Genomic DNA, 26,700 nt, shown 5'->3' on the forward strand with positions numbered 1-26,700 from the left:
GTGCTTATCTAAATAGCGTTTGAGTGTTTGGCGAAAAAGTGCATCTTTCAAAACATGGTAGAATGGATATTTTAAAAATTATGTGGCGGGCCAAAATGGGCCAGAAACTAAATAAGCGCTAATTGAAAAGGTGCTTTTGGCTTCTTCAAAACGGCCTTATTTTCTGGAATAACCATTTATTCATCTATTAAAATGCTTAAAAATAAGCATTCCCAAACGGGATTTGAGTATCCAATTTGGAGAATTTACACTGCATTGGGCCCGGGTTTCTGTATGGGCCCATTCAAATTTGAGTATCCAAGCTCCCGAGGCTGAAGGGACACTTTCCCGTGGAGAATCATGGAGATAGAAGGTGAAATTTGGGTCGTTGGTGGGTTCCTTTCTCCTAATAAGGCCTTAGCAGTACTTCAGCCAAACTCAGCTGACAATTGTTAAAGCAATTTTGCCAGTTTGAATCCTCCAAGGGAACATTGAGGATTCCATATGACAAAACTGAACAAGTAATGTGATTGTACCTCCTTACAAAGAGTTGAAATTTCATGACAAGGGGGCCAACTTGTTCATTGAATTATCAAGAGGCTGGATGCATGGCTACAAAATGCCCATTACGCTGTGTTTGGTTTGTTAAAAAATGAGAGAGAAACAGAAAATCTAAAGGAAAGTTCTTAATAAATATTTGCGGAGCCATCTAATAGAAGGCATTCTAAATCATGATTCAAATGTATAGACACACATACACGCACAAACACACATACATACACACACATACATAGATAGAGAGAGAGAGAGAGAGTAGATTTCTGCAAGGCAACTGCATGGGCTAAAGACAAAATCATGTACACGGGGATGGGCAACCTATTATGAATGAACAAACTAATGTCTCATATACATGATGTCCACATGGCACCCACACCTTATGCATGCATAAAGAACACCGGTATATTCACTCATGATAGATTGCAAATATAAATCCTCTCCTTGTAAAGTACAAACACATAAGAGATTTACTAAGCACTTCAAATGATAATGGCTACAATTGCAACTGAATGTCTTCAAATGTTTCATTCTCATCATGGAAGATGTCGAACCTATGAATGACTGACAAACAACAATCTATTAATGATACATGAAGGGTTGAGAATTCGGGGACACCCCTTAGCCAATACTTTGAGATTCTGTTTGGACTGGAATATTAAAACAAGAGAAATAGAAAGTTGAGAAAAAGTTCATACGGAATTGTACAATTTAGGTTAAGAATTTTACTTGGCATTCTGTTTCTATCTTATTTTCCATCAAGCCAAACATAGCATGATTATCCTCCTTTGCAATAAAGATTGTGCTTATACCACTTAGGAGACCTAATTTTTACCTGGTATATCTTCATCTTGTACTCTTAATTAGAACATTGCCTTTAACTCAGAAACTTTAAGTCATTAAATTGTGGGTTAATCCTTGCATAAGAGTCTCTTACATCTCTTTTTTTTTTTTTTTCTAATGTGGAATTCTTCATTCTATATCATAGTCTTCAAAACCGGACAGTTGGACCGAAAAAAATGGAAACCAGTTAGGTGATCAGTTCCGTTTTACCCCAGAGTCGCTATTTCACCAAAAACCGTTGACCTGGACAGTCGAACCATCCAACAGTTTTAGCCTTTTTTTTGTCAGAACGGATCGTTCGTTCAATTCAAATGGTCAAACCATTCAACCTGGGAATCGAACCCTTGACCGGTTCATTGTCCAATTCGATTTTAAAAACCTTATTCCATATACTCCTATATGCATCCCAACAATAAAAAAAAACAGTGCTTTCAACCAAGATATCCTAATAAATTAAAAAAATAGTTACAAATGACCAATTGTATGTTCCAAAACCTTGGTCTATTCTAAAACCCATTACAATGACTAATTCCACTATAACTTCCATGGCATGCTAAGGCTAATCCTGAAATTGAAATTATTCATTAAAATATGGTTCATAACAATTCAAATTTCCACATGTTGTGAGATCAACATATTGACTTGTTATAATACCTTTTCATTTCTGTATTTCTTGTCACCATATTGCATATCTTTTGGCCTCTCAATTTTCAATTTTCTGTCCTCCAACTTTGGGTGAAAAAAAAATTGTCTATTTTTTATTGGAAGTATTTGGTAATTTTGTTTCAGTACGTAGTAATTAAATAGTTTCGGATGAAGACAATGAATACGTCCATCTAACTTGACCTAAGTATACTTGTACTCCAACAACATAAGAAAAGTGATAATCTCATAGCCCTCCAAAATTCAAATAAAAAAAAAAAATTGTGAATCTTTTCTGTTTTCCATCCAATGAGCGATCGACAACGTAGAGTGCTCACTGGCTCATCAGTCAAAAAAAACAACCCCACCATTAGAAAAGCTGTCGTGTGAAGATTTTTCCTACAAAAAGAACTTCAGCTGGTTGGTCTTGACTTATGACTAAACTACTTACTGAATGTAAAGTTAATATACAGTTCTTTTTTTTTTTTAGGAAAAAACCCAACAAACAGAGACAGAAAGAGAAAAAAAAAAACACACACACACAACACAAGACAGAGAAAAGCAAAGCACTAGAACTAAGGAGGCTTCTAAACCTCAAGAACCAGGCCTTCTGCACCCTCTTTCAGATAAGGAACCAGTCACAAAGGGGGACTCCACTCTGCAAACAAACCAGATCTTCCTTCTGCTGCCAGTTCATGGGCTGCACACCATTTGCAGATCTATTAAAATAAACGAACGTTAGTTTAGTTTGGAAGTAGTACGAATACAAATATGTACGGTGCAAAAACATACAAAATATAAGGTTTTGCACTTTATATATTTGTATTTGTATTCCTTCCAAACTGAGTCTTATGTTGTGTTCCATTGCAATGTAAATAAATTTGCAATGATGCAAAATCATGAAGACTCAGTTTGGAAGGAGTATAAATGCAAATATGTAGAGTGCAAAATTTTATATTTTGTATTATTTTGTATATATTTGTACTGTACATATTTGTATTTGTACTCCTTTCAAACTGAGTTGGAAGTGCAAATGATTTCAATGTAAAATTTGATTTCTTATTTTTTCAAATTTTAGTTTATTTTGTTTGATTGTAATATGAATGAAGTAAATTAAAACATGAAGCAGAATAAAGTAAAACCCAAAACAGAAATAAATGAGAATTTACATTTTTTTTCATTTACACTCCCTTGCAATTTTACTAGTATAAATAAAATTGTATTACAATCAAACACAGCCTTGGAATCAAATCAACCAAACAAAACAAGTTCTGCAGGAAAGTTCACAGTAGAGGAGAGCAGGCAAGAGATTCTGAGTTAAAGCATTTACAATACTAATAGAATCACATTCAATATCGATGTTTTTAATGGAACTGGATCTAATAGGCACAATATAAGTAAGCACGTTAAATTTGTACTTAACAAGTATATTGATAATTGTCAACAGTGGGTTTTAATCTTTTTCAAGGGTGGGCTGAGGGATTTTTAGGAGACAGTTGTTAAAAAAATATATATCAAGTGCTCATTTAACGTACTTATAAGATTGTGCCTAACTGATCGGAACTGATTTTTAATAATACCCAAACTTTGAGCAGATAAACAGCACTCTAAAATAATCACTAATTCAGCACATTCTTTAGACACAGCCTTACAAGACCCACACCTTGCAATCATAAATTAATGGTTCATGCTTTACATCTATTCATCGCTAGACATTTCATGGGCCGGGCCGGGCTTTTACTCTTTATTAACAGAAAAATGTTAGGTTCGAGCCCGAGTCCGGCCTGACCAACGGGCCTACAACTTGGAGCCGAACCCGGCCCTGATAAAAAGCCCAAAGTCCGACCTAATAAAAGAAATTCAAAATTTTTCCTATTCAAATGGACATTATCTATTTTAATTCAGATGTTTTTTCCCCTATTTAAATGAACAATGAGCCTACAAGTGAATCAACAACCTTCTTAAATCAAAAAATTTATTCAAATGGACATCACATAGGGTTTTTACTTAGGTTTAACTATACGTCAGGCTGGGTTGGGCTCGGGCCCAGCTATTTTGGCAAAGCCCGAGCCTGGCTCAAATTTTATGCGGATCGGGCTTTTTGGCCCGAGGTTAAGCCCGCGGGCCAAAAAACCTATTCAAGCCCGTCCGGGGGCCAGGCCGGGCCAGGCCAGCCCGTTGGGCCACCTGGCCCATGAACAGGTCTATTCATCGCATATAAATTAGGCTCACAAAATAGCTTTTTTATTTTCTTTTGTCTTTGATTGATTTATTATTCTTCCATAATCTACAAGAGTTGTGTATCAATTTCGGAAATATTTATCAGATTTCTTAGATTTAAAATTTTTAATTCCTCGTATGGGGCCATGCAAACCTGGCAAGAGGTCGACCCAATTGCAAATCCGACCTGACCCAAAAAAAAGCAAAAACCCATATTTAGTGACCCGAATTAGAAGGTGACATGACGTGCCCCAATTCAAAATTTTTTGGGAGAATGACTGTTCAGCCCACCTCAGAATTCTTAGTTCAACCGTACAGGCGAGATGAATCCTGATTGTAGATTGATGCCAAATCCATGGGCAAGATGCGGTATATAGGGGGGAGGCTACTAATAGACTATGGGGGACTGTAATTTCAGAATTCTACAATGGGCTGCAGTACACTTCTTTGAAATCTTTTTTGGCCGGGTTGGGTCACTGATTTTAACATCTTTTCACATTAATGTTTTTATACCGGTGTTGATTCGGACAATTGAATTATTTGATCTGTTCGAATCATATGGTTAAATTCATAATTTTTATATAAAAAAAAAAAACAATTGACTTCATCCCTTGACAAATATACAAAACATGGAGAAATCCCGTGGAATGTTTGAATTTTGAATTGGCCATTCATTCGAGTATGTAGGGGTGGAATAGAGCTGAGTCGAGCCAAATAGCTAGCTATTTGAGCTCGGCTCACCGAGGTAGTACGAGGCTCGAGCTTAAGCTCGATTTAAGAAATTTTTTTATAACAATAAAAAATTATATATATAACATTTTTTATTTGATATTTAAAAATTAAGAATTATAATAATTAGTTATTATTATATATAAAAATAAAAAAAATTATATATAAAATTTTAATATATATTATTTTCTATAATAATAATAATATTTATTATTATTATTATTATTATTGTTATTATTGTTATATGTATGCATGTATGTATTTAGCTATTCGAGCTCGACTTGCAAGCCTCACGAGCCGAGCTTTATTGGGAATTGGGCTCGATTCACGAGCCTTATGAGCCGAGCTTTTCACGAGCTGAACTCAACTAGCTCGTGAAGAGCTCGGCTCATGGCCACCCCTATGAGTATGTGAACTGCCAAAAGTTTTATTATCTTAGGAAGTCACTTTGGTTGGAGTGTTTTGGGAGCTTCACACATGACACCATAGCAAATTCAGGTCCTTATTTGTCTTTTCAACTAAAAAAATATTGAGTGTAAATACTATTTTACCCACACTCATTATGAGATGTCAGTCGCGGGCTCCCAAAACAGCCCGACCCCTTTTTTTATAAACAGCCAAAGTTTTTTCTTATCTTAGGCTTCATTTGGCTGTACGTTCCAAGAAAATGGCATTTTTCCCTATTTGTAGCTAGGGGTGTAAGTGAGCTGAGCCGATTTGTGAGTTACTTGGGCTCGGCTCACTAAAGACTCAAACTCAGCTCAAAGATTATCGAGTTGAGTAGTTAGTTGAGCCGAGTTCAAGCTTTGTAATAGTCAGCTCAAGTAGTTCACAAGCCTAATCGAGCTTTTGATAAAATATTATTTTCCATAGTATTTTTTTATAATATAAATAAATATTAATTTTTTATAATATAAATAAATTAATTTATAATCAAATTTCATAATATATTTTTATTTATTATGTTTTATAATATTTATAATTTTTAATAACTATTTATTTATAATGGGCTACAGCCTAGTCAAACTCGAATAGCTCACGAGTATCAATTCAAGTCAAATTCTAAGTATGAAACTCAAAACTTGGTCGATCTCAAATCAAGTTTTGAGTCAAGCTTTAGCTCGAGCCACCCAAACTCAACTTGATTACACCCCTATTTGTATCACATAAAATGACAATGAAAACAAAAGTTTTTAAAAACGAGAGAATATGATCTTGCCTAATCGGAAGAGATGGATTTGATAAATGCATTTTAGACTTGGTCAAATTTGGGAGTGCTTAAATTAAGCACTTATTTTGGGTCGGGACCACATCAATATGTAGGGATGCAAATGGATTGGATTGGATTTGAACCAAGGTATATCCGAATTGGATCTTACACTGTTAAGAACCAATCCGATCAGATCGAATCTGGTAAACATGGATCTGAATTCAAATCTAATCGAGAAGTCGGATATTCATATTTGATCCGATCTGAGTTGCTTTCTTTAAAAATTAATAAATTATTAAAAGAAAATTAAAATATACCAATTTAATAAAGAAAAACAAAAAAGTACAAGTATTTTTTAATTATTTTCATCATATATATACATGTTTTTTATAAAAAATATATATAACAATTTTGCAAAAATACAATATAAATAATACATTTATAAATAAATAACATATATATATCAGATCGAATAGGGGGTGGTCCAATCCAAAGATCTGAATTCGGGTGAATCAAATTCAACCAAATAGGATCAAATCTTAGATTGGATTGGATCATGATCCGATCCATTTGCACTCCTATCAATATGTACTTGTTGGCAATTGGAAAATAAGCACAAAATAAGTGCTTATTCTGAGCACTTATTTGAGAAGCCCAAAATTTGGGTATATTTTTAAGTGCTTATTCAATAAGCGCTTATTTCCTTCCTGGCTTGTCTTGCCCACCACATCATTTTAAAAATGCCTATATTATCCCTATTTGAAATATGAACTTTGTCACAAAATCCTCGTGAGCACTTATTCTTATTCTATAAGCAATTATTTTTCAAATAAGCACTCTCAAACTTGGCCTTATATATATTAGAGTTTAAGAGTCTAAGTTTTGAAGGTTTAGGGTTTAGAATTTAAAATTTAGGATTTAGATATAAAAATCAATGGAATGTTTGGAACCGTGACCGTTTTTCAAAAAAATGGTGCCACGTCAGATCCACATAGGCATTTCAACAAACGCCCATATATATGAATGTTTGGTTCAGCGTTTATTGAAAAATTGGGTATGACTTATAGATCGGGACCCCACCGATCCACATGCACCAGTGAACCATTTCCCCCAATGGTTGACTGATGTGTATCCTATGTTGTGCTTACCTGTCAGCACATACATGAAAAACGGTGATGGAAATCACCATACCAAACAGCATAGTGTTGCTCACTGCCTACGTGGCAGAAGCATTTTTTTGTGAAAAAATTGGTCCTAGGAGCATGGACGTTTTTCTTGAAAATCGGTCCCAAAAAGCACCCACGCTTCCAAACACCATCCAAGAGGTGGTCATGGTAGGAGCAAACTAAAAACATGATCGGAATGACATTCCTTCCAATTTTGCTGGCCATGTTGGACCCCTCAATTCAAATCAGGTTCATACCCATAGTTCTTAACCATTTCGATCGTGTACAAAATTAGGAAAATGATTCATTTTCTAGGAAAATCATTGTGTAAATGAGAAGAACGCACATTCTAGTTCACTTTTGCTTTAGATTTTCCCTTACTTGAAGTGTTATTGTATTTCATCTACAATGAAAACAAACAAATTAATGCAAAAACCAAAACAAAAATAAATCAGAATTTGCAATCAAACCATTTGTGGTCCCATACTTTTGCCACTGGTGCAAATGAAATCGCATTGTAAACAAGCCAGGCCTGTGTTTTATATGCAGCCAAATACAACCTTAAATCTAAAAATTATCCCAAAAGAAGAGCATTTTGTGGCCATTTGGGCTTTGGCTAGGGCTGTCAGCGATCTGGGTCAACCCGACGCATCGATCCAAAACCAATTTGACCCTATCACACAGGGTCCTGACTGAAGAATGGGCCCAACAGAGCCATGTGGCCTAGACTGAAGTAAGGGCCAAGCCGGGCCTGTCAAATATAGTATCTAACCATCCCAAGCTCAAGTGTGCCCCCTACAAATCCATTTTGGGTTGGGCAACTTGCACTAAGGCCCAATTAGATAGGTTCTAATTTCTGAAAGAAGATTTGTTTGCAACCTGTAGTGACTGCCAACTTTCTATTTCTCTAAACCAAATGAACAGTCACTAAAACATAGTCACTTTTTGTGCTAGTTCTTTGAAGAAACACTCTTAGGGCCCCTTTTGGTTAGTAGGAATAGGGGTCTGGAATTAGAAACGGAATGGGCATTCAGATTTCAACTGTTTGGTAGAGAAGAATTGGAATCCAATTCCCATTTCTGGTGGAATGGCATTCCCCCATTTGAGGAATGACCATTTCCTCCCCCTCCCTTAGGAATAAAATCTCATTCCAGTGGATTATAATTCCTATACTGATTTCTGTCTGATCCAAACAAGCTATGGGAATAGACTTGGAATTCCAAGGGATTTTGATTCTAAATCTGACTGTTAACCAAGTGGACTCTTAATTTAAATTGTGATGATTACTTAGGATCTGTTTGGTTTGCAGTTTGAATTGAAATCAGAATCAAAGTCTTTGGGAATCGAATCAGAATGATCTACTCTCATAATCTGTTTGATTGAGACAAGAATCCAAATAAAAATTAGAATCAACTGGAATGAGATTTCATTCCCTAAGAATGGGAGGAAATAGGAATCGAATTCCGATTCCGCTCACTCAAACCGTTGAAATCGGAACATTTCGATTCTGATTCTAGACCTCTATTCTGATCAATATAACACCAATAAAGCTATGAGTGTGCATGGTAGGCATATAACTTTGCAATTTTACAAGCATCTAGCTCAATGACTCCCTACCAATAATCTAGCTTCAGATTATGCAGGCTTAGATTGAGTTGGATCCAACTCAGTCTAGGTTCGGGCTACCCAAAACCTCAACACGTGTCCAATTCAACTTGAAGTCAAGCCCAAGTTTTCATGTCCAGGCCCATTCCAAATCCCAAATTGCAGCCTCAGTTTTTGTTGTGAAGGATAATATGATTGAAATAAAACTCGTTTTTTCACGGCAAACTGGTATCCTTTAGATATAGTGCACTTAATACCCTGGCTTGCTAAACAAATATATACTGCCTTGCATTGGTTTCCTTATTTAGATTTATCTTTGTTTTCCTTTTTCTTCTGGTGGGTGATGCCAGTTGAAGAATGCTTGAGATGTTAAAATCACTTTTCAAAAGCATGGGAGGTTTTGACTTTTTAATAAGCTTTATTTGATTTGCTGTTAAAAATTAAAATATGCTTATCCACAATCTTTCTTTTCATCTTCTCTCCTTCAGGCCTCACCACATCTACCATCAAGAAGCCGGACTACTTAAGGACCCATAAACATTGTGGGCCCCCATACCTTGCCATCCGTCTAGGATGACCAGTACCCACCATTCAATACCCTAGTTTGAAGATTGATTGGGTGAAGATCATCTTAAAATCACATCAAAGATGTGGTTTTTGAAGCAAATATCTGGACGGTTGTCAGAGTTCTATCTAAGCTTTTTTTTTTTTTTTTTTTTTTAAATTGATACGTGATCAGATGGTTTAAAGGGAATAACCCTCACCAGATCATAATTAGTATTCCCTTTAGCATTAAAGGTTCTGTTTGGTTTTATCTTCAAACATGAATATCCATTTATACATGAATCATTTGTTCGGTGAGAGATGTGTTGTTGCATCTATGTCAGTGCCGCATGGATGTCACATCAGCTAGGCCATTGAGACTTTGCCCCCTCAAAGGACAAAGCAAGAACCATTAAATTGACATTTCTTCAAATACCCTCTCAAAAGGATGCAACCAAACAAAATTTTCAACCATTGAAGTCAAAATACCCATATATCGTTCTAAAGGGTCATCTAAGTTGCTCAACTGAATTATTTATTGTTTTGTTTTTCTGTGGATAAAATAAATAAGTAATATTAAAGGATATAATATACCAAACAGTCCAACTTCACCTTAATCCATCAACAAACCCACAAACTCTTTAAAAACATATTTTCATTTTTCTTCATCCATTTTAGTTGTTATCAAATGGCCTCTATGGCCCCATTCTTTTGTTGGTAGTTAGCATAAGATGATTTGGTCAATTGGATAATTGATCACAATCCTCACATTCATTTGTTGTTATATTGAATCCCACACAGTAAGTAAAGATACCAGGGAATATCAGTTACATGATATCTTCCTAGAAGGCGGATAAACAAGTTACCCATGCTAAAATAACGCTTCCTCCCTCCCGCCTCTCCCTTTACTTGCGTAATTGCACAAGGACATTAGAACCAAAACTTATCGAGGCAAGTTTTAGTTGAGAAACACTTGCCCAGATAAACTCATATACCCAGGCAAGTGAAAATGAATAAGACCAAAAGGTAATTAGCAACATTTTTATTAGAAACGCCTATGACACCAAACAGCACCTAAGCAGCAATTGTAAGTAATACACATGCCTCATTGAGATGAATAAAAAACCAGATTACCAGAGCGGTTGCCCTCAATGGTTCAGAGGATAGGTTTTTTTTTATGGGCTTTTAATTGGTTCGATGGATGTAGATTCATTGCTTTTCAACTAAATCTCAAATCCTTAAGGTTGTACTTGAATGGGGTGGAAAAATCCACCGTATAAAAGTCAATCAATTGAAAATTCCTCTGTGCAAAAGTCCATTGGTTTAAAATTTTTGGACCATTGGAGATTTTTGAAGTGAGAATCGATGTAAATGTACATCGACAAAATGAATGTATCATTCACATTATTTTAAGATGGAAAAGTCAAAACCTTACATTTCAAACAAATAGCTGAAAAAGTTAACCAAGTGTGGAGTTTTACATTAGTCCGCTTTTACACAGGAAATAAATACATGTAAATAAATGGTAGAATTTTATGTCATTCTCATCTACACCTCAATCAAATATAGCCTAAGGCTCAATTTAAAAAGAATACAAATACAAATTTATACAATATAAATATATAAAAAAATTTATACACTACATAAGATGGTATTCTAATCACGCCTCCTTGTCAACTGCATAAATCTAAAGGCCAAAACTGGGTCTGACATCTCCCAAGACTTTTATATGATCCAGCCCCTAAATCCTTTTAAGGAAAACCTTATTGATTGACAGTGTGGGCCAAACCAATTGTTATATGGGCCCCGACGGTCCATGGCTTACCCACCTTATAAGCAATTCTCGCTAGGCAGAAAACTGACAAAAACAGTCTAACAAAAGGTTTTAAAATGGAGAGAAAAGATGATAATGGGCCATGGTCTACAGTGAAATTGCAATAATTGCACATTGAAAATCCCTAATTCCTAAGCAATGGACGTAAGTAATCCTCTAATGAAGTCTATTGTGAATTGGGCCCCACAACATGATTAAGCTTGATAAACAATTGCAAAGCCGTCATATAAAGTAAAAAGAAGATAAAAAGAACTCTGCTTTTTATCATTTCTCCAAACAATCCCTTGATTCTATTGATTATTTTTATACTTTGATTTTGAAGGATCATTAACCACAACAATGTCGGCTTGGAAATCATTTGACGTTGTCATATTTCTCCTTTCTCTTTTTTGTTTTTTTTTTTGTTTCTTAGTACAGATCAGAACCTCACAACGTCTCACATTACATCTCCGCTATGTATTGGGAATATCTCCCATTGATGATATCATTATTTCTGGTATTATCATCGGGAGATATTCTTAATACATGGCAGATATGTATTGTGAGACGTTGTGGGGCGCCCCTTGTGCAATACAGATGTAAACTCCTTTTTTCTTTTTTGGGTAATTAGAAAGCAAGAATGATGCACAAAACTGGGACCCGGCAGATGGGTTTTACAGACCTAATATATCCAAACCAAATCGAGCTAATTATATACGATCTTTACATTATGTGTTTGGGACCTTCAGGTTGAGATTGGTTGTGGTTGTTTAAGACCCAAATTGGATCGGTCGGTAAGGTCTTTAGCTAGACAATGGAGATTTCAATTTGAGCACAGCATTCAAATCGCATCTAAAGGAGGTTTTGGAGGTGATGGGATCTGATCCTCACAGGCACATCCACCATGCATTAGGAACATATTCAATGAATTATAACTAATAAGTACGGGAGATATTCCCAATGCATGATAGGATGTGTGTGTGAGGCGCCAGGTGTGAAGAGCAGACCCAATCTCGTTTTGGAAGTAAAAGTCTATGCTTTCAAGGAAGGTTGACACAGTTTCCGGTATTCAACTCCTATTGGATGGCTCTCTTGAGCCTCCTTGGTGATTCCACCATGTGGACTGCGGGACACTTACCCGTGGTTTCAAGTTTCAACCAAATACAAATCAGTTATCAGCCAAAACCCTACTCCCAATTACCTCTGATGACCAGCGTTTTAAGAAATGATCAGGAGGTTGAATTGTTTTTGCATTTAGGTTGTGGGTTACCTATTTGACCATCTGGGTTGAATGGGCCATGTCGTGCCACATCAGCAATATGCAAATATATATATATATATATATATATATTAAAAATTACGATTAGGGCCAAAAAGGGGATTTTTTTGGGCAAAAACAATAGCGGGGCTAGATGCCTTGGGGCACATAGATCTCAAAAAGTAACCTAAAAAAGATCACCTTAATTGAACATTGGAATGCAAAGTTATGGTCTCCCTAAGTTTGCATATACATTTAGTGAGCAATCTGTCACCCATCACTGGGTCAAATAGGTCAACGGTCCAATCACCCAGGTCAAACTTTTTTTAACTAAGTCAATGATTTTGACCATTTTCAAATTTTACTAAAACCAAACCTAAAATATTGATTAAGTAATGGTTCAAACGGTTCAACCAACCAAATCAACATCAGGTTAAAAACATTGTTAGTGATATTTATCGATTAGTGAATTAAACACGCAATGTGCAAAACCCACATTATTGAATACAATAAATGTCTTAAAACCAAGGTTTTAAAAATTGACCCGGAAATGGAACCATTATGGCCACCAATTTTTTGGTCAGTGGTTCAATCATCCGGGTCAAACGGTTCGAACATCTTATCTATTAGATTGAAATATTAGGGTAAAATGCATACCATACAAGAGAAAATAAGGTTTGAATGAGAGAGATTTGAGAAAACTGTCAGCTGAAAGAGTTTAGAAGAAGAAGAAGAAGACTTACAACGGTAACAATAGCAACGACAGCAATGGCGATGGTGGCAAACTGACGATGAAAGTATATATGAGATTTTTCAGTCTCAGATCTCACTCTCTCTCACTGTCTCACACATTTCAGATCTCTCTCACCGTCTTGCGTGAGAGAGACAAATCTACGCAAATTTGAGATTTCTCAGTCTCAGATCTGAGATACTTTGTTGCAAACCGTTCTCCAAGTCGAACGACTCAATAGTCAAATCATTTGAGTCAATGGTTCGTTGACTAATTCAATAATTTTTAACCAAATACTGAGTTTGGGATAAAACAGAACCAATCACCTGAACAATTTCTGATCCGAACAATCCAACCGTCTGAATCAACAACGATTCCTGCTTAAAACCAACTCTACATATAGTGGATTGGCATTCACCATGCATTCTATTGCTGCATTGTGAATTTGATCCACAGATGCATCTTTTTTTAAACAACCTTTTTCCTCTTGTTACATGGGTCTCATCTCAAGCTAGCCAAGCCATTTATTAGTTGTGCCCCATCAATATTATTTTTGGTTAAAACCAAAAATATGTTATTTGAGTGGTATGGACACTGTTTATAATAGTACCTAGACTTGGGTCTTTGTCATTGAAAACCAAACCAATATCTCCACACCAGGATTAATTTACCTCTTTTTCCTCTTGATAATGACAAAACGTTCCAAAACTAGAACCTGATCGGATGGGTAGCATTGTTTGGCCCCATATATTTTTTAAATAAAATAAAAAGGGCACGTGAAAACAGCTAGGAAAAGTGAGAAATGCCTTTTGCGAAGTTTCCACCTTTTAGATTCCAACCCAAGCAAAGAAAACAAAATGGCAAACAGTCGCCCAAGACACAAGGAATCCTCTCATTGCTACCAGTGGTTGGTAGAGAACCTTTTCATGGTGGGACTCTACTAAACCTACTTTTATTATTATTTTAAAATGAAAATAAAGTGTCACTCATACTTTTTTTATTCCTCTTTATTTTATTAGTTAGTTTTACCTGCAACCGTTTCTTCTATGCATCACCCACCACCAATGCAGAAAAAACTAAATCATAATCTTTAAATTATATATCTAGGAATCTTCTTTTCTTGGGTTATTAAAATATTGGGTTTCTAAAAATTTATTCATTTATTTATTTTCGGATGTATTAATAATTCTTGACTGGCTTTATTTTTAATAGATGAATGTATTGTTTTATGAAGTGAATCTAACTCAATTGATTCCTTTTTTTTGTTTTATTTCTTTCTTTGTATCATCTTCAATTTTGTTGTATAAAAAATACTTCAAAATTGAAAGAGACAAGAAAAAGTACAAAAGAGATAGGGATGCAGAAAACTCAAAACCACCCTTCCAAACCAAGTGAATCAGTTTCCCAACCCTATTAGCTAAACAAAGATCATTCTCATAAATTATGTCATGGCAATTAAGGACCCTCTTAATTGTTCTCATCCATCTAATAACTATTTACACATTTCCTTAAATTTTCAATTGTTAGAACTGCAATGAGAACATCAGTCTCAATCCTTGCAATTGCTAATATCTTCACCATTTTATTTTCGGAAAAGTATGGACAGGGCCAATGCAGGTTTCTGAATTCCCTATTTTATACACCAATGTCTATCTATAAATTGACATTAATTCCAAACTGACACTCACCCAACTGTACTTTGGGCCTAAAAATTCTGACCCTAGGCTGAACTGTCATTCTCCCTTGTATTTTTTGTGTTGATAATGTGGTTTTAACCCCCATAGGGATAGGTGCTATATGCTAGACTAGGTCGGTTAGTGACAAGGTGCACACAGGGCCCATTGTCACACAATGTAGATAACTTGTCTTTCACAAGTTAAACCCATACCCCAATAGGAGGCATGCCTTACAACCAACTTGGCGTTGAATGGATTGGCCACCCTAATAGTTGCTCTAACACCTATGTTGAATTAGAATAACAAGAAGAATCCTTCTTAATGTATCTCTAAGGTGCCTCCAATCCTCCATAGGTTCTCCAAGGTTGGGCTTAATTACTATTTGAAAAAGAGATTTGGATTGCTACCATATTTGTTAATCAGATGGAGTTCTAGAAATATGATGTCACTTTCTTTGGTAATCCAAATATGATACTAGTTATTGGAAGTTGGTTTATAGTGCTTGCCTTTTTTTATAGGGATGGCAATATGACCAACCCTTGTTGGGGCTCCACCCCGAGCTGCCCTAGTTAGGGGTGGTTATAAATATGTATGTGTGTATAATGTTTTAAGAAATAAAGATATTAAGATTTTCAAAAGAATTTATAAATATAAAAATATTATAATTCTTAATTTTTTAAATTTATTTATTTTTATATAATTTTTATTTTTATAAAATATTATTTTCTCAAAATCGAGCTCAAGCTTATGAACTTTTGAATTGAGCCAAGCTCAAGCTCAAGGTTCTGGCTCGAACCTTGTAGAATAGTCTTGAGCTAAGCTCGAGCCTGGTGCTAGTTGGCTCGGCTCGACTCGAATCCACCCCTAATGTTAACTAGTATATGCAACAATTTCCTGGAAGAGTCTTTAACTTTTGTATGCTAGTTGGGGCATTTTAGTTCCACAATAATTTGGCCAATCTTCCTCCTCTATGGATACGTGATTTATCCACTTAAAACTTGCCTAGAAAAGTGGACCAAAATTTTATTGGAGGAAAAAATCACTTTTAGTGGGCCTTACATTTTCTTGCAAAAAGGGCATGAAAAATTTAATCAACTTCCACATCAACTTATTAGCAATCGGATAGGCCCTTGGAATCTATATTACATAGTTTTTAAATAAATACTTGGAAATGTATAGAAAGGATTCTAATATGACTAAGAGGTAGGGGTGGCCAGTGGTCATAAGCCGAGCTTTTCATGAATTATTCAAGCTCAGCTCGATGCAGTTTAAATCGAGCTTCGAGCTGAGTTTGAGCTTATTATATAGGCTTGTTTGTTAATCGAGCTAAGCTCGAGCCCAATAAAACTCCTCATAAGGCTTGCGAGCTTAATTGAGACAATAAAAAATAAAAAAGATAAAAATATTATATATAATAACAACTAATTTTTATTTCTTATTTTATATGTCAAATAAAAAATAAATTTTTATATGTACATTTTTTATTTTTATCAAATGTTTGGCTTACAATCAAGCTCGAACCAAGCCAAATTCAAACTTATAAGCTTTTGACTAAAGCCAAATTCGAGCTCAAATTTCTAGCTCAAATCGAGCTCGAAACAAACACTTGAATTGGATAAATTTAATGATTTGGGGCTGTCTTTTAGTGAATTAAATCATTTAGTAGGTTGTGAGCTCTTTAATAACTGAATGGGATGTCGGGTTGGTTATCATTAAGGTGTCTGCATCTTAGCGCTTATGATCTTCTCTTATGTTGAAAAATATTAGCCACGTCAATTTTTAGCATAATAAACTCTATTTAAAAAAACAGTTCTTAGCATAAGCGAGCAAAATTTGTGTTTGTGTTCATACCCATTTATGCAAAATTGTCAATGCAATCACCAACTTCAGAATTTTGTGGGGTGGGGGTCGGATATGAAAGCCATAAAAATGAAGAAAAATCTTTTGTGGTTTGATAAAATGCTTTTTTTTGAAAGCCACAACTCAATAGAATCTTAAGCCCCCAAAAGGACACAAGAGATTTCAATTAAAACTTTTTTCAATTTTCGGTTTCGAGCTTCCATTCTATTTGGTCAGGTTGTCGCTAGGCTTATGAAAGCCATAAATATCAAGAAAAATCTTTTTATGATTTCATAAGATGTTCTTTGAAAGCCACATCCAAATGGACATATATAACATAAGAGGTTTCAATTAAAACTTTTGCATCGCTAGAGTCACCCTTTAGGCTCTGTTTGAAAATAATGTAAATAAGTGTGAATGTAAATATGTAGAATGCAAAACAGTTCATATAAAATTGTAAAGTTGAGATCGACAAATTTATCTTATTAACAAACATATTTTTAGCTATAACGAATGCAAATACAAATTCTAATAAAATGTCTTTTTTTTATCAAAAGCCCACTTGAATACAAATTTACTTCTTTTTTATTAATATATTTTACATCTTATTATTGATGTAAATATGCATTGAAAAACATGTTTTCTGTTATTTGTCAATGTATAAATACATTGTTGCCAAACACAATCAAAGCTGAACCAGAATGCAAATTTACCGTGAAGCAGGATTTATACTCCATTTGCATCTTTCCAAACACAGCCTTGATGGTTTTCTTTTAAAGATATTATGTGGTTAGGGGTGCAAATTGGACTTTATGTGTCAGGGTTAGGGAATTGTTAAAATTTGAATGAATCCAATGTAATGTAAATTCTTCAAATCAAATACTCATATATATGGCACATTAATTGAAAAAATGAAAAAGCAAAAACAAATTTTGGAATTGTCCTTTTGATAGCAACAAAAATCAGCATCACTCATCTGTTTCAAATCTGCCAATATTTGAGATTCATTGTCAACATCTGACTATTGAAAATGGAATGGAGTTAGTGGAGGTAGCATTCTTAAAACTCCCATGACAAAAGCACTTTTCCTGAATTTATTGTCAATCTGATCGTTAAACAGGGAAAACATTGTTTTCTGAAAGTGATATTTCTTGTTCTGGACCAGAAACTGATTGGAGCACTCAACAATAATGCCGTGGTGGTTGTTGAAAACAATTAAATGCTTAATTAAGCAAAATCAATGTTTTCAATGGAAATTTCATAATATAGTAGTTAAGTTAGGTGATTGATGAATTATGATACAGGGGTTTACATAAAACTGATTATATCTAATATGGTCGTTAAGATAAAGAATTCACTTCATTAGAATCTAATGAAAGGAAAGAGGAAAGAAATAAAGGAAGTAACATCACAGGATATGTGGGCTGGGGGCTTGAAAAGAACCCTTAGTCTACCCTTTGTGGATACCCTTCGTTGGTCAAATCCTTGTCCATGGCTCATTTTGTTTATATTAAAACATCAAAATCACACCATTTGGTTGCAATGATCATCATGACCTAATATATATATATGTATATATATATATATATTTATATATAGTAAAAGAATTTTTATGAAGATCAGAGGTAAGTATTTACTGTATGTATGGGTTTTGGTTATAAAAGTTAAATACAAATATGCATATATTAATGTTTTTGTTAATAAGAATACGCATATATTAATGTTTTTGTTAATAATTTTAAGTTTAAGGGCAATTTTTTTGATAATTATATAATTTTATATATACAAATGCTAACACTGAATTTACGTCGGCCCAACCCAGTTGGATTGGGTTAGGATTGATCCAACCCAACCCAATCCGGTTTGACCCAGCCCAATTTAAATATATGTGGGACCCATAGGTTTCAAGCTGATCCCTTTACAAGTGGCAAGTTTTGGGCCTTTTGGGTTTGGGGTCCAAATCATTTTATTATTTTCGAAAAAAAGAGGAAAGCTGGAAAAAAAGGCCTACCTAAAAATTGAAGATAGACTGCCTGAAGTTAAGGGTGTTTACGGTTCAGTTAATCGAACTACGAGCACTTTTTGCAAACTAAATTAATGGTACCAGTTTTTCCATTTTTCCGAATCAAAACCAAATCGGTACCACTGGTTAATCGATTTGTTGGTTTTAGTTTTCGACCGATTCAATTCTTCGATTATTCAAATTTTTAAAAATATATAATATATTTATAAATAGATTATTATAAATATAATATAAATATATACTTATATATATATAACGAATATATATTTATATATAATATATAAAAAAACATGTGATATATATTAATAATATATATAAAATATACATATTCGTTAACCTCGGTTTTTTTAGCTTAACCGAAAGTCGAACCAATCCTTCGCTTTTTCAAAATTTTCAATCCGAAATCGAACCAATCAATTCGATTAATAGCATTTTACGATTCGATTTTCTCGATTCGGTTCGATTTTTGTGTTTTTCGGTTTGTTAAGGACACCCTACCTGAATTGCTTGCTTAGCTGCTCCTTCTTCTATTCTATCGAACAAAGGCAACAAGAAGAAGACAGAAAATCGCCACTTAACCACAAAACCTCTGCAGTCGGTAGCCGGTAGTCTACAGTGTCTCCATCCCATCGTTCCACCTAAAGGCCCGAGCCACTCGTTTCACTCTTCTGCTTCTAGCTGCACGCAACTCATGTGACCGTGTTCTCCACTAGTCTACAGTCTACTCTACCTACGTCGTCTGCTCTCACTATAAAATGAATTTAAAAAAAAAGAGAAAAAGAAAAAAAAAAAGAAAATATAAGCGTTTCAGACTGATTTCTTGTTAATCTCTCTCCTCTCTCTCTCAGAGAATGTGAAGTGGATTGAAAATGGGGTTTGCTTTTCATGGAGGGGCATCGCTTCCAAGGCAAGCAAGAAAAGACTAAAAACCCTAAAAGCTGGATTGACTGACTGACTGACTATGATGTTATTCGCTCTCTCTCTCTCTCTCTTTATAATGATCAATTTCTTGTCAAAATTATCGGTTTTCTCGAGAATGCCATACTGATTTATCCGAGGTAATCTGCCAACGTCTTGTGTTTAATTGGCTGTTCTTTTTTTTCCTGCATTTTTTTGATCTTTAATGACGTCTGCACCTCTGAATTTCACCAAAAACATGCTTTCCAATGGCAGGTGATGATGATTCTTCTTTGATTAGGTAGAACGGAGTTTGCATTCGTCAGGTTTTAGTGCAGAGCAAAATTCGAGCTGCATGGCGTCGAGGCAAGGCTCTAAATCCAAGAAATCGACTTTGAGTGTAAATAAAGCTGTCAATTCTCCTTCTTCTTCTACTACTTCTTCTTCCAGACAGTTTCTCGAGACCTCGCTTGAAGGTCAGAGTTCTCCTGCTTCCTCAACGTCTCGAAGTAAACGGCAGTATTTCTACTCCGAGAGTGTGCCACTGGATGTTGAGAGATCCAAAGAGAATGTTACAGTCACGGTCCGGTTTCGTCCTCTCAAGTGAGTTTCACTTTTGTGCCTGTGCGTTTGTTCATTGATAAAATTTTAGTAGTTTCGGCTCAATTCTGCTCCACTTACGCTTGCTGTAGCCCGAGGGAGATTCGTCAAGGAGAGGAGGTTGCATGGTATGCTGATGGAGAAACTATTGTGCGGAATGAACACAATCCTTCAATCGCATATGCATATGGTACATTATCTCCAATTGTAATTTGGTAATTTTGAAAAGAGTATGAATTATAGGTGCTCCGTTCTTAGTCTTCAAAATTAAAGTTTCGTAGTCAATATTACATTTTTTTTTTACTTTTTTGGAGTTTGAACACATAATACGAAGAAAATAGAAAAGGAGAAAAAATAACAGGGATTGACAATCAAAAATAAAGATTGAACTTTTCCAATACCACGCAATAGTAAAATTCTGAAGCCTCTTGATGGGACACCAAAAGCCCATTCATCCTCAGAAACTTCTAGGAGGCTCCTAACTGGAAGGAAAAGGAAAATTCAGAACTACAATTGCTTCGTAGGATAAGATTAATCCAATTATTAGTTTCCAATATGAATTTCTTTTGTTATCCTTTTAGCTCTCCAAGGCATGCACCTACTTGCAGTAGACGCGCCACATATTTTGGATCTACTATCCAATTTCGGTGTAGCTGCTTGACAATGTTACCTTATTTGTTCAATTTAAGATCATCTGTGCTTGTTTGTTGCCTAACGTATATGGAAGACTTAGATATTCATAAGACCATTTTCTGGATGGAGTTATTACTGCAGGCAAGCTAATTCACCAGTACTATGTTGAACAACCTTGTTACCAAAGATAATATATATATTTTTTTTTACCAAAAAAAAGGATAATGTATTTAAGGCATCACTAGGTGTTTTACTTGCTTAGTCAGGCTGCTGATGGTATTAGGGGGGTTTAGGTGGTTAGTTGCTGTCAGAAAATCAGTCAAGCCACTTATTTTATTTTATTTTTTTGATCGGCAACTGGCAATGTTTCACTAATGTTAGAAAAATAAGTACACAAGGCTATAAAAGCCATATATTCCTTTAAAATACAAAAAGAGTCACCACCTTTCTGCTCTCATGCTGTTTGCTTACTCTTTGTTGAGCTAGAGAGTTAGTAGTTCCAAGAGATTGAATTAAAAACTGCTCCTATCCCGATATCTTGTTTCTCTAATCTGGTGCTATGTATCTTCATGTTCTGCCTTTAACCATCCACTGATCTTTTTTTTTGGATAACAAAAGAGAATTATATTAAACACAAATAAGGAGCATACAACAGAAAAAGTCTTTTAAAATTTAAACCAGTCATCATCCGAGCCTTATCCCAACCATATAGGATTGGCTACATGAATCCTATTTCGCCATTCTGTTTTATTTAATTTCTTATCCATTGTTAAATTATTAGCACTAAAATAATCTCTCACTACTTTGACCCATGCCCTTTTTGGTCTACCCCTGCCCCTTCTAGCCCCATCAACTTGCAACAGATCACTTCTTGTTGTAGGTACTGTTAAAGGCCTTCTATGAAAAAGACACCCAAAGATTCCCCTCAAGATCTTCCTTTCTCATATCTTTGAATTCTTGATGCAAAAGAATCCAGTCAGTGATCAAGTGCAAAAATCTGGCTAGGAGTTCTTGCCTTTTGTACGAATGACTCTAAAACCCAAATTGCTTGCTAGCCATAAACCTTGAAGCACCACTAGGAGTTCTTCCCCTCTTAAGCATATTATTCTTACAAATGAACCTGATTTTCTATAATATAATAGTTTTTTTTTTCACAATTTACTTATTCTCCAAGCCAATATTCATATAATATTTAAAATTGTTGTTTAATCAATATCAGTGTTACATTATCTTTCCTACATGGATGATGTGTCCATCTCAGACATTCATCATAGTTTGATACTCAATGGATTCTTGATGACAGTTCTACATAACAAAATCATGTGGATTTACCAAATTACCTGTTGTGTTGACTCTCCAAAATTACAATTCTTTACTTAGATCCCTCTATGTAGCAGTGCTCCAACCATTTAAACTGTCCAATAAGGAACTTTAGTATTTGTATTTTCCCAATTTGCACTTAACTTATGATCCATTGTTTATTGGAACTTGTTGAAATTCATCAGTTTCTTATGATTTTGTTGTTTATAATCATTAGGTAGTGTAATTGGGCCCAAAGCCCATTAGTTTATGTTGTTTTTTTGGAGCTGTTTTTATGTTATGAACACTAGCCGCCCCATTAAGGGCATTTTAGTCTTTGTAATCAATATTTTTTATGAGTATATAAGATAATGGGTGGGGTGCCCAGATCATTATTGGCTTCTCCCCATCTCTTCTTTTCTTTCTCTTCTTCTCCTCACTGATCTCTCTCTTTCTCTCTTCTTTCTCACTGTTATCAAATCAGATTATTGTTTTTTTTCTTTTCTACTGAACTTTCCAATTAGCACTTAAATCAGGAAAACAACAGTGGAAGTAACCTTGGTAATCCCGGCCCCTCAGGTGTGGGAGGTGTATTAGAAATTAGAATGGCCTGGTTTAGCAGTATTTTCAGGCCTTATTGGAAGAAGGGATTCAACAAGAGCAGAGGTACTAGCACTTAGCAGTTCTTAAAGTCTTGAAGTTGGTAAATATGATGAATGCTATTGACATTGTTGTTGAAGGGGACTCTAAAGTAGTGGTCGTCTGGTCTAGGAACAACAATCGGGCTATATTGGCAGCACAGATCTTCTTCTCCTTTCATTTCCCCTTAATCCCATTCTCTTCTAACCTTTCAGCATTGTGTACGTTTCTTAGGTTGGCATGGTTGTACGTCTTCAGTTTGCATGGGTGTAGGTCTATTGATTATTTGCTTGATTCTTTGATCTGTAGTGGTCTTTTACTGTGACCAATTGGTTGTTATTATTCTCTGAATTTGTAATGATGGGTTACACTTTTACTGTTTTCAGTTTGCAGTATTTCTGTCTAATAATTTGTGTAAAATTTTCATTGTGATTGGTTGGCATTATTCTATGATGATGTGTAGTGATGGTTGGGCTGTGATTGGTTGGGATTATTGTTTTCTGATGATCTATGTAATTTTTTTACTGTGATTGGATGACCTTGCCGTTTGATGATCTGTTGTGATGCTTAGGCTGTATCAGTTGGGGTAATTGTTCTCTAGTCTCTAGTGATCTGTAATGATGCTTATTGGAGTTCTTTCAATTTTTCTTCCTGAATTAATATGCTGCATACTTGCAAATTTGAATTTGTAAAAGCTAATAATCATTTGGAATTTATACTTGGTATCTAATTTTCTTATTTGACTTCATGCTTTTAGATAGAGTATTTGGCCCTACAACCACAACTAGGCATATTTATGATGTGGCAGCACAACATGTTGTTAGCGGTGCCATGGAGGGCATCAATGGTAAATATGCTTAAAACTTTTTGTTTGCAGAGATTTGGTAATAAATTTTGTTTACAAGTCATATTGCTCTCACTTGTTTGTTAAAATCATTTTGTTGTACTATGTCAGTATGCTCTTTATTTTCAATGTTAAATGTCCTTTACTATTGTTTTTTATCACAGGCACAATTTTTGCATATGGTGTGACCAGCAGTGGCAAGACTCATACAATGCATGTGAGACAAATTCTGTCCCCCTCCCTCTCTCTCTGAATTATTCATTCATTTTTTTTTTGGTAAACAATTCTTCACTTGCTCTAAAGGCATGCTTGGATGTATCAATATATAGTTAACCCAAACTAGTAGGGATGGGTGGTTATGCTAAAATGTTGATGACGTGTAAACACAAATGCATGTTCATGTGCTGCCAAATCATGGGATGACTGCAACAGCACCACAATTCCCAGCCAGCAACAGCACCACAACTCCCAGCCAGCATCCCCAAAATCCACAGATGATCACACAACAGATTTCATTCCTCTTTTGTCTTCTCCCTGTACCCCTAGTTTGTGCCTCTTCACCTCCCTCTTATTTAGACTCTAATAGAAATGTTTTTGTGAAATTGGATAGATCCTATTAGGTGATTGACAGGACTCTTTTGGTTTTTGAGAAAGTAAAGTATTTCATTAGAAGTATCAGAAATTTACAGTATCACCCATGTACAGTGAGATCCTGTGCATTGGGACTAACAGCAGCCTATACAATGTATTTCAACCTGCGAATGGCTTATTTTTATCAAAAAACAGCAACCTGTTAATCCCTCCAATAATCAACTCCACCACTGAAGCCTTGTTCTCAAAATATGTGCATTTCTTTCCGTCCAAATGCGCCAAAAGACAGCAAATGGAAGCATTCCCCAAACAATCTTCCCTTGCCTGCTTAGTTCCCCAAGCACCCAGCTTCTAAGAAACAGTTCAATCAACTCCAGGAAGCATCCTTTCAGCTGAATACCACCTGCCCAGGTCTGAGAGGAAACTGGACAGTGTAATAGTAAGTGGTTCATAGAAAATTCCATATGGTTGTGGTTATGGTTGAGTTAAAGTTGTGTTGATCGTCTTCTAAAGATCTCCTAAGTTGACAGAAAGTAAAATCTCTAGTCAATGACTCAAACCTCAATAATAGTCAATTCACAAAATATTTGTGAGGATCAGTCAGTGTTGTGAACAAAGTACTAACTGGCAATGTCTTTACATATATGATCTATCCAATCAGATCCACTAAGTGGTCCCCGGACATGTTTTCCACATCTCTTTTCTCTATCCTATGCCCTGCATCATAATGCCTTTTAGTGCTAATTCTAACAAAGAAGACTTCATGGTGGATGTTTGGACCAGCCCTTAAGTGTTGTTTAGGGGAGGCAATACAATATTTAGGGACCAATCTGTTGTGAATACAATATGAGGGAGGCAACACCTTGTGCCTCCTCTTAGGGTGTTTGTACCTTTTCCATTTCTATTTAATAAAATTTACGGTCATTCATCAAAAAAAGGGCGCCGGTGCTGGATCTGAGACTGTGTTTATCACATTTTTATATTAGTGACGAAATTTGTTTCTTTTTACATTGAGACTTTATAATAGCCAAGCATATGGTTTTGATTTGTTCATTACCAACATATTTTTATTTGTTTTCTCCTACACATTTTTAATATTAACACACAAATGACAGGGTGATCAAAGGTCTCCTGGAATCATACCATTGGCTGTGAAGGATGCATTTAGTATCATTCAAGAGGTATCATAAATTGGGTACTAATTCAAAATCTATATTGTTGGTACAACCATCTGGTATATTAAAAATTCTGGTTAATCTGACACTCATCTATTTCCTAGACTCCAAATAGGGAATTTCTTCTTCGTGTCTCGTATTTGGAGATTTACAATGAGGTAAGCTATTTTCCTTTTAATCAATTTATTTTCTTAGCACTATGATTTACATGATTGTGAATAATCATTTGGGGATTTCTTCTTTGTAGTTGTTTTTGTTTTTTGACCAATTGTAGTATTGTAGTTTCTTGTTTTGGTAATAAATAAAAAGAAAATTCTGATAGAAACATCAAGTTTTGAGTTAACATTGAATATAATAGCTCCAAAAACAAAAGAAAACAAGAAACATGTAGAAACTATTCAAACTCTAAGAATCAGACAATCAAACATAATGGAGAAAACATCTGAAAATATTGTTCTTGTCTTCAAAAAAATTCTAGTTCTCTCCTTCCCAGTACCACAGCAAAAGGAAAACAGAACAACACTCTAGCAAGTCTTTGCCTTTCTTTTTACTCTACTGATAGATGGCCATAGCACAAAAATCTCATGAGGTTCTTCCAGACTGAGAAATGAATTTCTGAAACAACGAGAAGAAGAATTCCCAAATAATATCTATGCTGCAATGAATAAAGTGGTATCTCACATTTTCTTCACTCCTATTGCACATGAACCAATAAGGATAGTCATCATGGAACATCTAAGATTCAAATGCTGATCCAAATAATATTAAAAAAAAAAAAGCTGAGCTTCAAATGATCAATTGTAGGAATTCTCTGTGGAGAGAGCAACCATGCAAATATTTCCCCCCTTGGAGTGATGGGATCCCTCAAATCACCTTAACCTGAGAATAGATAAGCTGATTTTTGACAATCCATCATAAGAGGATTTGACTGAAAACCTACTTACACACTTTTTCCATCTTGCATCTGATGTAGAAGGAGATATATTTGTAGCCTCCAATTTACTAAACTGCAACATGTATTTCTCAAATTTTCTGTCCAATAATGGTCTTCTAAATGATGGGCACCTATCATATATTAATTTCTAATACCATAGAGAGATATAATTCTTTTTCCAAGTTGCCAGCCTTTTTCCAAAATTTTCCAAAATTGGAGTCCAAAAACAACTTTCATTTGGGTTAGCAATTAGCACC

At 35.1% G+C, this 26,700-nt stretch overlaps 1 protein-coding gene across 2 annotated transcripts in view; it reads left to right on the forward strand.

The window, feature by feature from the left end:
• The first annotated feature begins 19,493 nt into the window (after positions 1-19,493).
• LOC148872830 (kinesin-like protein KIN-7K, chloroplastic) overlaps positions 19,494-26,700 on the forward strand; it is a 75,380-nt gene continuing 68,173 nt past the window's right edge. The window contains exons 1-7 of one of the 2 annotated variants that reach the window (XM_088971204.1): positions 19,494-19,889; positions 20,005-20,331; positions 20,421-20,518; positions 23,657-23,746; positions 23,908-23,960; positions 25,450-25,515; positions 25,614-25,667. In XM_088971204.1, the coding sequence (XP_088827330.1) occupies positions 20,084-20,331; positions 20,421-20,518; positions 23,657-23,746; positions 23,908-23,960; positions 25,450-25,515; positions 25,614-25,667 (609 nt within the window). In that variant the 5' untranslated portion in view covers positions 19,494-19,889; positions 20,005-20,083. The remainder of the gene's footprint in view (positions 19,890-20,004; positions 20,332-20,420; positions 20,519-23,656; positions 23,747-23,907; positions 23,961-25,449; positions 25,516-25,613; positions 25,668-26,700) is intronic. The other variant, XM_088971203.1, reaches the window with a different exon arrangement.

The sequence above is a fragment of the Nelumbo lutea genome, chromosome 2, assembly GCF_056320005.1.
Source record: "Nelumbo lutea isolate HS-2025 chromosome 2, American lotus-T2T, whole genome shotgun sequence".
Taxonomy (NCBI): Eukaryota; Viridiplantae; Streptophyta; class Magnoliopsida; order Proteales; family Nelumbonaceae; genus Nelumbo; species Nelumbo lutea.